Source organism: Oryx dammah, unplaced genomic scaffold, assembly GCF_014754425.2.
Source record: "Oryx dammah isolate SB20612 unplaced genomic scaffold, SCBI_Odam_1.1 HiC_scaffold_2, whole genome shotgun sequence".
Lineage (NCBI taxonomy): Eukaryota > Metazoa > Chordata > Mammalia > Artiodactyla > Bovidae > Oryx > Oryx dammah.
The window spans coordinates 79111334-79125943 of NW_024070186.1; the positions used below are offsets into that span (position 1 = coordinate 79111334).

At 37.8% G+C, this 14610-nt stretch overlaps 1 protein-coding gene across 4 annotated transcripts in view; it reads left to right on the forward strand.

Annotated features, from left to right (window-relative positions):
* Positions 1-14610, forward strand: part of TP63 (tumor protein p63) — a 262976-nt gene that overhangs the window by 95190 nt on the left and 153176 nt on the right. For all 4 annotated transcript variants that reach the window (XM_040253139.1, XM_040253130.1, XM_040253157.1 and 1 more), the window contains exons 2-3: positions 3903-4031; positions 4795-4927. In XM_040253139.1, the coding sequence (XP_040109073.1) occupies positions 3903-4031; positions 4795-4927 (262 nt within the window). The remainder of the gene's footprint in view (positions 1-3902; positions 4032-4794; positions 4928-14610) is intronic.

Here is a 14610-nt window from a genome sequence, read left to right on the forward strand (position 1 = left end):
ACTCCCGGAGTTCACTCAGACTCACGTCCATCGAGTCAGTGATGCCATCCAGCCATCTCATCCTGTCATCCCCTTCTCCTCCTGCCCCCAATCCCTCCCAGCATCAGAGTCTTTTCCAATGAGTCAACTCTTCGCATGAGGTGGCCAAAATACTGGAGTTTCAGCTTTAGCATCATTCCTTCCAAAGAACACCCAGGGTTGATCTCCTTCAGAATGGACGGGTTGGATCTCCTTGCAGTCCAAGGGACTCTCAAGAGTCTTCTCCTACACCACAGTTCAAAAGCATCAATTCTTTGGTGCTCAGCCTTCTTCACAGTCCAACTCTCACATCCTTACATGACCACAGGAAAAACCATAGCCTTGACTAGACAGAACTTAGTCAGCAAAGTAATGTCTCTGCTTTTGAATATGCTATCTAGGTTGGTCATAACTTTTCTTCCAAGAAGTAGGCTTAGCCTTCAATTATTTAAAATTCTTTGTCATAATTGTTACACAAGTAAAAACCTAGCATTTGCGAGATGCAACAAGAGGCCAAGAATATTTAAAGAAAAATTTTATTTCAAATAAGCAACCAGGAAATCCGCTGTGGGCTGGAGAGCACCGAGGACTGGGCAGGGGTTTGAAAGGCAGCAGAGTAGAGATGATGCTCTTTATGTAACATTCAAGAAACTGAAGCTCACACAACTGAGGGGCATTTTCAAGGGGATGGAGCTGGTTAGCTGTAACATCAGAGATACGAGGAAGGTCTTTTTAGAAACCAAAGAGAAACTAAAGGGAAAATATGAAACAAAGGAATAGCAGAGTAAGCATGAGAGAATCCAGAACTTCCATGTAGAAATAGTAAAAGAAGTAGAAATCCTAAGTGACTATGGAGTCAATGATATTTTTTCTCTCTGCTTCAGAGGGGAGTGACAGTGTCTAACTTCCATCTAAGCTCCTTTCTTCTTTTTGAGTCAGCCCCATACTGTCTGTTATTTAAGATCTAGGTTATGTTAACTGTCAGTCTCTTAGAAACTATATCTACGTTTCTGCCACCTTTAAGAAAAAACTTGTACTAATTTTCATATTAAATGTCACACACTGAACATCACTGAGAATCTTCTTCGTGCTGCTGGGTTTACCTTCTAGTACTCACCTGGCTGTCAGGTTACCAACCATGGTGTTGAAGTGTTTGGATATTAGGGATGTGCTTGTGGGTCCATGTACAGGATAATCCATATGACAGTTTATTTACATTTTGGAGTTTGAATAATTCATACATTTGTTTACCTCCATTTCTTTCACTGCTTAGGAATTGTTTTTATTTTCTCCACTTCCTTCTCCTTCTGTCTTATTTGAAGGAACATAAACATATTCAAAAGTGTCACCTGTGGGTGAAATCTTAACTCTCAGTCAGCATTAGATTTATTAAATTTAACTTCTTTTCTACTGACTAGTTGGGAGTATATAAACCAAGTCTGGATTCTTTCCCCAAAAGAAATTTTAAAAAAATGAATGTACTCTTTTGATGTAAAGATATTGGATTTTTAGATGCTCTTCTAATTATAGACAGATTTTTTGGATGGGCCCATGAGAAACATTGTAAACTTTCGTAGCCACTCTTATTTCCACCTCCATCAGGTTAACTTTCTTACTCATTGTACCTGCTCTGCCTATGTTATTGCATCTGTTCTTATGGATTATTTTTACCCTATGATGAGGATTTCTGTTTCTAAACTTCTGGCCTGTTTCTCTCTCATAAGTTTAAGGTTTATTCAACTGTATGCTACACTTTTAATATATCCCATTGGTACCTCAAACTTAACATGCTAAGATGGAACTCATCATCTCTCCTTTCTTCCCAAGCCAGATATTCCAACTGTATTCATTGGTTTAGTTAATGGAATCATCAACCACTGAGTTCAATAAGGTTGGAAACTTGAAGTCATCTTTGCCTCTACTATTGCTTCTTCTTCCATCAGTAATAGAAACAATATCTGATTTAACCTTTTCACTAATTATTAAAATTGTCCCCATCTTCTCCACCCCCAGTTCTATCATCCTGCTGTCTTATCTGGACTTATACAACAACCTCATAAATAACTTTGTCCATAAACCTATAAGCTATAAATCCTTCCTCCATACAACTTTCAGATTGATCAATGTAAGACATATTCTGTGTCAAACTCATGCTTCAGATCCTTTAATACTGTAGAGATGGCTACATTAACCTATGTATGTGATAAAAAAAATTGTATAGAAATGAATACACACACATAGATACAAAGGAAAGTACAATAATATTAGAATTTCTGAATAAGATCACATCAATGTCAATATTCTAGTTGTGATATTATATGACAGTTTTGTAAGATGTTGCTTCCCATTGGGGAAAATTGGGTAACTGGTACATGGATATGCTCTTTATTTTTTATTATAACTGTATGTGACTATAATTATTTCAAAATATAAAGTTTGCTTTAAAATATCTTACAAAATTCTTCAACACTCACCAGAAGAATTTAAGCTTTTAAAACAACATGTCATAACACGTTGCTTTCCACCTTTATCTCCTGGCATTCTCGGCCCCAAATTTTTATACTAGGCTAATAGCGTCACAGACTGCTCACTCTGTAACTTTAGTCCTTATCTGGCCTGACTAATTTCTTTTCATCATTTAAGGCTTTTTCCTTGATCTGTCAGATGTGATGGTATATGTCATCATTGTACTTTTACAGTGTTATGCACATTTTATCACATTTATTAGAGATTCCCCCCCTGTTTTAACTTCTTTACCAGGACCTTTTAGTGGGTGAAACAGTCTTATTTACTTTTATTTCCAGTGCCCATTAATTTCCTGACAAATAATAGATGTTCTCTGTACATCTGACTTTAGTAAATGAATGTACCTCTCTGTAAGCTTGAAAACCATCAACCAATCTTATTATCTTCTACTGTATAACTAGACTTAAAGCATTCATTTGCAAATTTAAGATGATTGACTATCCTACTATTTCTTTAACTCTTTATTATACTAACAGTAATGATTAAGAGCTTAGCTAAGTTCATCCTGGAGTAAAATTAGTCTACTGATAATCACAATGAATCATATATGTTTAAGGTGAGATATGCAGATAGAATGCAGATTTGGAGACTATATCACCTGAGAAAGCTGATGTTTTCCTTCACATGTATAAGGATCAAGTTTTCTTTCTTTTTTTTTTTTAAGTAGAAGCAAACTTGAGGACCCTATAACAAAATGAAGCAAATAGAAATACCATTTGTAGTGTATTCAGATGTTTGCTTATCCCTTGATCTGACATAGAATTCTACACTCCAATTAAAAACTACCCACGTATACATTAAGATGTGTAACTGGTGATTAAAAAAAAAATGAATTTAAAAGTTTGAATTTATTGTCCCTGGGCCTGATGCTAAGATGGTAGTTATGAGAGGGGTGATTATGCTGAGGGTAAAATTTAAGATTTCTAAACTCATTTTTATTTTCTGATTTTTCTTTTTACTTGCTGGAGGCTGAATGGGCAGATAATCAATAGAGACATTTGTGAAATGGGCTTAATAATAGGTTAGACTCACTGTCAGACTTAGTGAGGGAATGTTTATTTTCTTTTTGAAATCTGCAGGAAGTAGATTTTGGATAGTGAAGGTGCAGAGAGTAACTTTTCTAGTTAAGAAATAGAGCTTTGATAGAAGACTCGATTGCCTGATTTTAATGGCAAAATGGGATCCTTGCCACTGCCTAAAGAGATACCAGTTGCTTAACTTATAAAATTTGCTGTGTATACCTGCATGTTTTTGAAACTTCACTCAGTCAACTTTTTGATTGACTATGTTTTAATTTTAATATTCTGTCTCATTAATATAGAAATCATAACCCTAATTTCATTTTTTATCCTTTTAAGGTTTGTAGAAACCCCAGCCCATTTCTCTTGGAAAGAAAGTTATTACCGATCCACTATGTCCCAGAGCACACAGACAAATGAATTCCTCAGTCCAGAGGTTTTCCAGCACATCTGGGATTTTCTGGAACAGTAAGTATCAAATAAGCAAAAAAGCTGTTTTACGTGAATTGTTATAAATAGGTAGTGGTGGATAGTCGAAGTACTGCTTATGAAGGCATGTTTTTAGAATCAATAAAAATCAGGTGATATTATTGGGAAAAAAATTATTCTCTCCAGTAACATCTCTGTGTTCAAAATTCAGCACAGATTTATTCAGTTTTCAATACCAGAAAATCATTATTGTTCCAAGGTGGTATAATTTTGGAGGATCAGAAGGATTCTCCTATCTAACCCAAAATAATTTCCCCAATGACTCTCTGATACTCAAATTCATTCCTTTGGGTCAAAGACTCTCATATACTTTTATATTGTAAATAATCTCTGAGAAAGTAAAACACTTTATTTTATTGTTCATTATACCTTGCTAAGAAAAGGATAATTATCTCCTTAAAGATTAGGCTGGGGCACCTAAGTAAATTAAGGGAAAGATGAAACAATATCAGAGTATTGGGGACCCATACGATTAGGATACATCTCGTTCCTTCTATTCTGTGTTCCACCTAGTGATTCTTTGATGAGGGCAGTGATTTTTACTTTACAAATGGAGCTTAGATTTGGAATGCCAGAAGTTTCACATCCGGTAAGTATTTGAGCCAGAATTCATGATGAGGGTTTCTGACTCCAACCAATGAGCTTTGCCAACTTTAAAGCAAAAAGAGCTCGTTGTTACCAACTGAATGAGTGTGCGTTAGTCTCTTTCCACACCTAACACACTTGTTTTCCTTCATGGCAGACCCATCTGTTCAGTTCAGCCCATTGACTTGAACTTTGTGGATGAACCATCAGAAAATGGTGCAACCAACAAGATTGAGATTAGCATGGACTGTATTCGCATGCAGGACTCGGACCTGAGTGACCCCATGTGGGTGAGTGGCATGGGCTTCCCCTTTAAATCTGTGGGCCATGCTACCCACTTCTCTGTTATACCTCTTCATGGCACATAAAAAAGCAGGTGACTCTGAATGGTCTAGGCCATTGGAAAGAGTCATTGTGGTCAGCAGAGAAATAATTAAGAGCTGTGGATTCGGAGTCTGCCTCAACTCTGCGTAATGTATCTGTTTCCATTGTTGTGGAGAAGGGGATTGGAAGTAGTTCCTTGCATTCTTTATCTGAATTGCTTCTCCCAGTGTTTCACAGCTGGTGGAGACAGAACCAAAGTCAAGTCCTGAATTGTATCCAAAGCACTTTCTTCTATGGCAAACTGCCTTTCTTATAGAATTATCCTTTTTAAATGAAGGAGGATGAAGTAAATTTTACACAAATACACAGATTCAAGTACCTGGTAATAGAGTAAGAGGAAAGAAGCTAATATCTAAAATAGGCTCTCTTTTTTTTTTCTTTTAACTTCACCAGTGGGTCACTCATGACCTTAAATCTCAGTTATAAAATGGTAAGAACTTACATATACACACCTCCCAGCAGCTAAGGAGTATACAGGTTAAGGATAGTAAAACATTTTACTGAGGTACTTAGGTGAACTTTCTTGTATTTGTGCAATCCATTATGCTAACTGGTGTGTTTTCTTTTTTTAAATCATTCATTCATCCCACAAGCCCTACTGCTTTTCCTGTATAAAAGCAAACAAAAATCTGTAGAAAAATAGAAACTAAAAGAGCTAGAAAGAGGGTAGGGTGTCATAGAGTGTCTGCTGATGCAATTAAACAGACCGCCTTATAATGTACCATGCCTTTCTCTTTTGGAGGTGGGGATGATTACCAGGTAACTTCATTCGAAGGAATGGTACAGATGAAAGATGTTTTGGTATACCCTTGCCTTTCTGATTCAATGTAAGATTTTACTGGAATTCTCACTGTATACTTTTTTATATAGATTGTACTTTTTAATATTGGAAAAAGAGGAGGTGGGGGAAAAAGGAGAGAAAATGGCCAAAAATAGAAAGTTGTAATTTTACAAATACACTGATATTTTGTCACCAAATTGATAAGTGAAAAATACACTTCTTCATTGGCCCATTCCATCTTAATATGGATTCAGTTCTCAATTATCCTTGAGCTAGTGAAAAGAAACTGCTCGGTAAATCCAAGGTTAAGTAATTCAAAGCTTGGGAATGTATGATAATTAAGTATAAATATTTATAAACATATACATTCTGATTTAACAGTGATTTAGAAATTAGGATAGTCCCAATTCATTGAATAATATCACCTTTTACACTGATAGGTTTGCCTAGGTTGGTGCTCTGTATCTTCTTACATTCTCTCCAGGCAGGGATTTTCTGTTTCTCATAAAAGCAAGTCAAAGTTATTTAATTTAAAATGCAGAATGAAGTATTTTCATTTACAGTTCCTGTTATTATTATCTTCTCACATACTGAAGCACATGGTTTTTTAGTGTGCCATGCTGTTTCTCCTTTGCTAGTAGACATTTTCTCCTTGAGAACATCTCATTTTTTCCTCCTTGTATCTAACCATTTCCTATCCATCCCTCAACATCAAGCTTGCCTTACCTTCTTTAGGAAAAGATTCCATATCACTGTTCTCCACCAGTCTGAATTAGAGATCATGCTACAGAAGCAAGCTAGGTATAATTTTAGTCATAAGACTTATTATATAATATTAATATTATCTATTATTTCTTTCTCTATCTCTAAAGGGGACCAGTGTCATATTTTGTCATGCACAGTTTTTTTGTTTTTTTTTTTTTTGCCATGTTTTCCCATAGTAGGCCCTCGGGAATTTTTAAAGTCATAAGAAATGAGACTTGAAATTTATCTAAAAAGGTAAAATGTTCTCTTTAAGATAGCCCCATCCAAAAGATTTTTTTTTTCAATGACTATAATGTCCTATATTTCTATTGTTCAACACAGTAGCCATTAGCCATGTGAATCCATTGGGCATGTGAAATATGGCTAGTGCAGACAAGCCATATTTGTAACTTGAGTTAATTGTAACTTTAGTTAATTTAAATTTAAATTGTTTCGTGTAGCTAGTTGGTAGTGTATGGGGTAGCAAAGTTCTAGAATACCACCAATCAGGGAACCATTCTCTGCTTCAACATTCACAACAGCAAAACTTTCTGTCCTGTCCTTCTCTTGTATTCCTTCCATTTTGATTATAGTAGAACAGTACAAAAAGCATTGTGCTCCTTTACCACCATTGTTTCCCCACTTCTGTTTGAAAGTACTCAGATTCGCCATTTGAGTTAGAAAGATTCAGTCATTTAAAGTTTATTTTGGTGCTTTGGGGGCTTCCCTGATGGCTCAGACGATAAAGAATCCTCCTGCAATGCAGGAGACCCTGGTTTGATCCCAGGGTTGGGGAGAGCCCCTGGAGAAGGGAATGGCTACCCACTCCAGTATTCTTGCCTGGAGAATTCCGTGGACAGAAGGTCCTGGCAGGCTACAGTCTATGGGGTCACAAAGAGTCAGATATAATTGAGCAAATAACACTTTTACTTTTGGTGCTTTTACAAAAGAGCTAAAGGAAACTTTGGAGAAAACCTAGTGGAGTATCTAAGGAAGAATCAGCTAAGTTATACAGTGATCTTCTAAGAGGGTAAGGAGGAAGGAGAGAAAGGCAAGGAAATTCATAGATATAATTGCTCTTGTGGCCGTGTCTTATTTAGCTAAGAAGGCACTGCCTTGTTTTTTAGGTTATTATTATTTAAGAAAAGTTTGAAAGGATTATTCATTTATATTCAAAAATTTTTTCCTGAGCATCAGCTATGAATCTATATGCCTGATGTTGATTCTTTTTAATTGATTTTTGTTGATGCTCATTTATGCTGGTGCTTATTGAAACTGAGAGTATTCCATTTGAAAGTGATTTAAATGTACCTCTTAGATGCCTGAATTACAAATTTTCTTAGGCTTCAATATCAGATGATGGTTAACACATCTAGTATTTTATTTAATCCTTTCTGGAACTTCATGAGTTAGAAATTATTACCATTGTTTTGATAGAACTAATAATTAGAAACCAATTAAATTTAATAAATCAAAAGAAAAAGTAGTTCAAACCCTTTTCTAGGATGATATGCATAGTAATCAGCAGTGTCAGTATTTTGCCCACATTATTGGATGCAATCTTTTCTTATTCTTTTTCTACGGTATTGCATTTGAGTAGAATCTGGCCTCTGTTTCTTCTTGAGTACCTCTGTTTCTATGAGATTGAGGTTTACCTGTGTGGGAAAGCCTACACTCTTCCACCGAGAGATAGCCATACAGTAGAGAGTCTCCATACCTTTCTCTCCTCTGGGGAGGCAGGCACAGGACACCACTGCTAACTAGGAATAATGAAACAGAGTGCTGCTCTCACTCACCAGCAGCTTAGAGCTTGAAATTAAATGTGTCAGATTGAAGGTAACAAGAAATCAGGATATAAGAGCAGAATAGAAACATTTGCAAGGAGCAGAGAATTGATGTGATTTAGGAAAAACTGGAAAACAAAATGAAATGGAGTTTTGCCAGTATGGGAAACAAAATAAATCATTTGGAAACAACAGTATTGAAAGGAATGTGCAAGTAGAGTGAGACTGAACTTATTACATACATTTGCCTCTCTGTGGTCTTTCTGTTTTCTTTCCAAAGAACTGAGGCCTTGCTATTAAAGTATAGTTCTGCATGAATCCTGGGTTTTCCCTTGACTTAGGCCCATTCCAACATCCTCATAGGCATCCATGTGAGGAGGCCACATGGGTAAGACTAGATAACAATGGTAGTCCTTAGCTAAATGAGAGACAAAATGGTGGACTAGCTCAGGATGTAATAGTAACTGGTGTTCTGGTTTAGAAAGCAAGAACTAATATCCACTGAGATTCCTTATCCTTCTAAACTGAGAGCCAGTTGCAATTGGTGTGAAGCTCTTTAAGTTCATTACTTGATAGCATATTTTCACTTTTCTGTGTATGGGTTAATAGCTAAATAGTTTAGAAACTCTGCACATAAATTGCTTTTCTCTTGCATATAATAAAAAACATTTGGGATCCATGCCAAACATTTTCTCACTATGCAAGAAGTATGAATCTGTGAACATGAAATTACTTGTCAGATTATCAAGGACAAAACTCTTGATATTGAGAATGTCATCACATTTTTATTGCTTTTTAAAACTACCTTCACCTTAAAAACTAGTCATGAAGTAGAGTCATAATATTTTGCTCTTATTATGAACAAAGAGAACTTGACTTGCAGAGAATATGTGCCTTCTTCATTAGGATGATTTTAGTGTCACTGAAGAATGAACTACATTGGATTAACATATGAATTGAATGAGATTTCTCAAAAAAGTGTTATAATTTAGGCTATCCTTCCAAGATCCTTATTAGTTCTTCATTCTATTGTCTATTGTATTACTTTATATCTCAGCTTTGCCTTATTTATAAACTGTCTAAGCATGCCTGTCATGTCCTTAAGAGGTGGATAATGATATCAACACTTAAAGGTTTTCCTGGAATGATGGATGGGACATTTACTTTTGCATTTCTTTAGTCTTTGTACTTTGAAGAAAACCCTGTTTAGTTGAATTGGGTTTCTCCCTAGGGATGTTTAGAAATTATTATCTAAGACCATGATTTGTTCCAGGGCTTCCCAGGTGACACTAGTGGTAAAGAACAGGCCTGCCAAAATGCAGTGGAAGTAAAGAGATGTGGGTTCAATCCCTGGGTTGGGAAGAAACTCCTGGAAGAAGGTACGGCAACCCATTCCAGTATTCTTGCCTGGAGAATCCCTTAGAGGAGCCTGGCAGGACCCAGTCCATAGGATCACAAAAGGTTGGACACAACTGAAGTGGCTTATCCTGCACACATGCATGATTTATTCATCTGCATTCCAAAGACCATAGCATACATAGGACTATCCATTTTTATAAATTGTTATTATAGCATTGTTATAAATGAAGAGTCTTCAACCCTACATACCACAAACAGATAGTGCTTTTGTATTTGGAAAGACATAGGCCGCAGCAACCTGGAGAAGCACATGGCAACCCACTCCAGCATTCTTGCCTAAAGAATCCCCATGGACAGAAGAGCTTGGTGGGCTACAGTCCTTGGGGTTGCAAAGAGTCAGACATGCCTGAGCAACTAACCACAGTACAGACCCCAACACATAGCGTAATACCCTGTATCTTCTATAACACAATATTATATCAGATTTCAAATAGATTATATATACTAGACCTAGCCATAAATGTCTCTTTAGAATTTGCATTCCTATATATGCTATGTTCTTTGTAATACAGCTGAAAAAATCATGGTCTCTAGCTTTGAGAAGACTAGAATATAGCAGGAAGGCAAGTATGTACAAAATTACTTTAGAAAAGTACTCATATATATATATATTTAAGTTCAGTTCAGTCGCTCAGTCGTGTCCAACTTTTTGCAACCCCATGAATTGCAGCACGCCAGGCCTCCCTGTCCATCACCGACTCCCAGAGTTCACCCAAACCCATGTCCATTGAATCGGTGATGCCATCCAGCCATCTCATCCTCGGTCGTCCCCTTCTCCTCCTGCCCCCAATCCCTCCCAGCATCAGAGTCTTTTCCAATGAGTCAACTCTTCGCACCATGTGGCCAAAGTATTGGAGTTTTAGCTTTAGCATCAGTCCTTCCAAAGAACACCCAGGACTGATCTCCTTTAGAATGGACTGGTTGGATCTCTTTGCAGTCCGAGGGATTCTCAAGAGTCTTCTCCAACACCACAGTTCAAAAGCATCAATTCTTCGGCGCTCTGCCTTCTTCACAGTCCAACTCTCACATCCATACATGACCACAGGAAAAACCATAGCCTTGACTAGACGGACCTTTGTTGGCAAAGTAATGTCTCTGCTTTTCAATATGCTGTCTATGTTGGTCATAACTTTTCTTCTAAGGAGTAAGCATCTTTTAATTTCATGGATGCAATCACCAACTGCAGTGATTTTGGAGACCCCCAAAATAGTCTGACACCATTTCCACTGTTTCCCCGTCTATTTCCCATGAAGTGATGGGACCAGATGCCATGATCTTCATTTTCTGAACGTTGAGCTTTAAGCCAACTTTTTCACTCTCCTCTTTCACTTTCATCAAGAGGCTTTTTAGTTCCTCTTCACTTTCTGCCATAACAGTGGTATCATCTGCATATCTAAGGTTATTGATATTTCTCCCAGCAATCTTCATTCCATTTTGTGCTTCTTCCAGCCCAGCGTTTCTCATGATATACTCTGCATATAAGTTAAATAAGCAGGGTGACAATATACAGCCTTGACTTACTCCTTTTCCTATTTGGAACCAGTCTGTTGTTCCATGTCCAGTTCTAACTGTTGCTTCCTGACCTGCATACAGATTTCTCAAGAGGCAGGTCAGGTGGTCTGGTATTCCCATCTCTTTCAGAATTTTCCAGTTTATTGTGATCCACACAGTCAAAGGCTTTGGCATAGTCAGTAAAGCAGAAACAGATTTTTTCTGGAACTCTCTTGCTTTTTGAATGATCCAGCAGATGTTGGCAATTTGATCTCTGGTTCCTCTGTCTTTTCTAAAACCAGCTTGAACATCTGGAAGTTCACAGTTCTTATATTGCTGAAGCCTGGCATGGAGAATTTTGAGCATTACTTTACTAGCATGTGAGATGAGTGCAGTTGTGAGGTAGTTTGAGCATTCTTTGGCATTATCTTTCTTTGGGACTGGAATGAAAACTGACCTTTTCCAGTCCTGTGGCCACTGCTGAGTTTTCCAAATTTGCTGGCATATTGAATGCAGCACTTTCACAGCATCATCTTTCAGGATCTGAAATAGCTCCACTGGAATTCCATCACCTCCACTAGCTTTGTTCTTAGTGATGCTTTCTAACACCCACTTGACTTCACATTCCAGAATGTCTGGCTTTAGGTGAGTGATCACACCAACGTGATTATCTTGGTCGTAAGCTCTTTTTTTGTACGGTTCTTCTGTGTCTTCTTGCCATCTCTTCTTAATATCTTCTGCTTCTGTTAGGTCCCTACCATTTCTGTCCTTTATCGAGCCCATCTTTGCATGAAATGTTCCTTTGGTATATCTAATTTTCTTGAGAGATCTCTAGTCTTTCCCATTCTGTTCTTTTCCTCTATTTCTTTGCATTGATCAAAGAGGAAGGCTTTCTTATGTCTCCTTGCTATTCTTTGGAACTCTGCATTCATATGCTTATATTGTTCATTTTCTCCTTTGCTTTTCACTTCTCTTCTTTTCACCGCTATTTGTAAGGCCTCCCCAGACAGCCATTTTGCTTTTTTGAATTTCTTTTCCATGGGGATGGTCTTGATCCTGTCTCATATACAATGTCATGAACCTCCGTCCATAGTTCATCAGGCAATCTATGTATCAGATCTAGTCCCTTAAATCTATTTCTCACTTCCACTGTATAATCATAAGGAATCTGATCTAGGTCATACCTGAATGGTCTAGTGGTTTTCCCTACTTTCTTCAATTTATGTCTGAACTTGGCAATAAGGAGCTCATGATCTGAGCCACAATCAGCTCCTGGTCTTGTTTTTGCTGACTGTATAGAGCTTCTTCATCTTTGGCTGCAAAGAATATAATCAATCTGATTTTGGTGTTGACCATCTGGTGATGTCCATGTATAGAGTCTTCTCTTGTGTTGTTGGAAGAGGGTGTTTGCTATGACCAGTGCATTCTCTTGGCAAAACTCTATTAGCCTTTGCCCTGCTTCATTCCATATTCCAAGACCAAATTTGCCTGTTACCCCAGGTGTTTCTTGACTTCCTACTTTTGCATTCCAGTCCCCTATAATGAAAAGGACAACTTTTTGGGGTGTTAGTTCTAAAAGGTCTTGTAGGTCTTCATAGAACTGTTCAACTACAGCTTCTTCAGTGTTACTGGTTGGGGAATAGGCTTGGATTACTGTTATATTGAATGGTTTGCCTTGGAAATGAACAGAGATCATTCTGTCATTTTTGAGATTGCATCCAAGTACTGTATTTTGGACTCTTTTGTTGACCATGATGGCTACTCCATGTCTTCTAAGGGATTCCTGCCCACAGTAGTAGATACAATGGTCATCTCAGTTAAGTTCACCCATTCCAGTCCATTTTAGTTCACTGATTCCTAGAATGTCGACGTTCACTCTTGCCATCTCCTGTTTGACCACTTCCAACTTGCCTTGATTCATGGACCTAACATTCCAGGTTGCTATGCAATATTGCTGTTTACAGCATCGGACCTTGCTTCAATCACGTCACATCCACAGCTGTGTACTGTTTTTGCTTTGGCTCCATCCCTTTATTCTTTCTGGAGTTATTTCTCCACTGATCTTCAGTTGCATATTGGGCACCTACCGACCTAGGGAGTTCCTCTTTCAGTATCCTATCATTTTGCCTGTTCATACTGTTCATGAGGTTCTCAAGGCAAGAATACTGAAGTTGTTTGCCATTCCCTTCTCCAGTGGACCACATTCTGTCAGACCTCTCCACCATGACCTGCCCATCTTAGGCGGCCCCATATGGCATGGCTTAGTTTCACTGAGTTAGACAAGGCTGTGGCCCATGTGATCAGATTGGCTAGTTTTCTGTGATTATGGTTTCAGTGTGTCTGCCCTCTGATGCCATCTTATAACACCTACCGTCTTACTTGTGTTTCTCTTACCTTGGATGTGGGGTATCTCTTCACTGCTACTCCAGCAAAGCGCAGCCGTTGCCCTTACCTTGGATGAGGGGTGTCTCCTCAGGTCCACCCCTCCTGACCTTGAACGTGGAATAGCTCCTCTCAGCCCTCCTGCGCCTGCGCAGCCTCTGCTCCTTGGATGTGGGGTTGTTCCTCTCGGCCACATTTCTGCAAAGCCCTGACAGTCCAGTGGGTAGGATTCCACTCTTCTGCTGCATGAGGGATGGGTTCAGTCCCTGGTCAGGGAACTAAGATCCTACAAGCTGCTTGGCCCAGACCAAAAAAATAAGAGAAAGATGAATCTCCCCCTTTGGCAAAGAGTATAAGTAGTTCAGAGGTATTTAATAGACATAAAATGTTTAACTTTTCTAGTAATAAAAAAAATTGTGAGTTGAAACAATGAGTTTATTCATCCATTTGATGAGCAAAAATTTAAATGATTGATATCCAGTGCTGGTAAGGTTGTTGGGAAACAGTCTTTTTACTTCTAGTAGAAGTATAAATTTGGATGGCAACTTTCCCATTCTCTTTTACTTAATTTTCAATGTATTTATCCTTTGGTCTGTAAATGCTCTTTGGTCTGTAAATGCCCTTTTTAGACTATTTTTCTATGAAATGATTAAAAACATTTACATAAGTATATATAAGAACACAAACATACACACACACATAAATGAAAGCTTCATTACATCATTGTTTGTAATGTCCAAAATGGTACAACCAGGTACAATTCTTTATACTTAAAATTTTTGGACTGTGCTAGATAGAAACTGCAGTTTAAAGCCCATGAAGATAAGCCCACATTGAAAGATGGTATTACTAGTTAGGATGTGTGATCATTTTCATCTTGGCAATCCTATTGCTCATGAACCTCAGTGTGATTTTTCTACCTGTGCTTTGTGAGAGGCATCCTTTATATTCTGAGAAAGATTAGTGGAGCTGATGTTATTTCTTATTG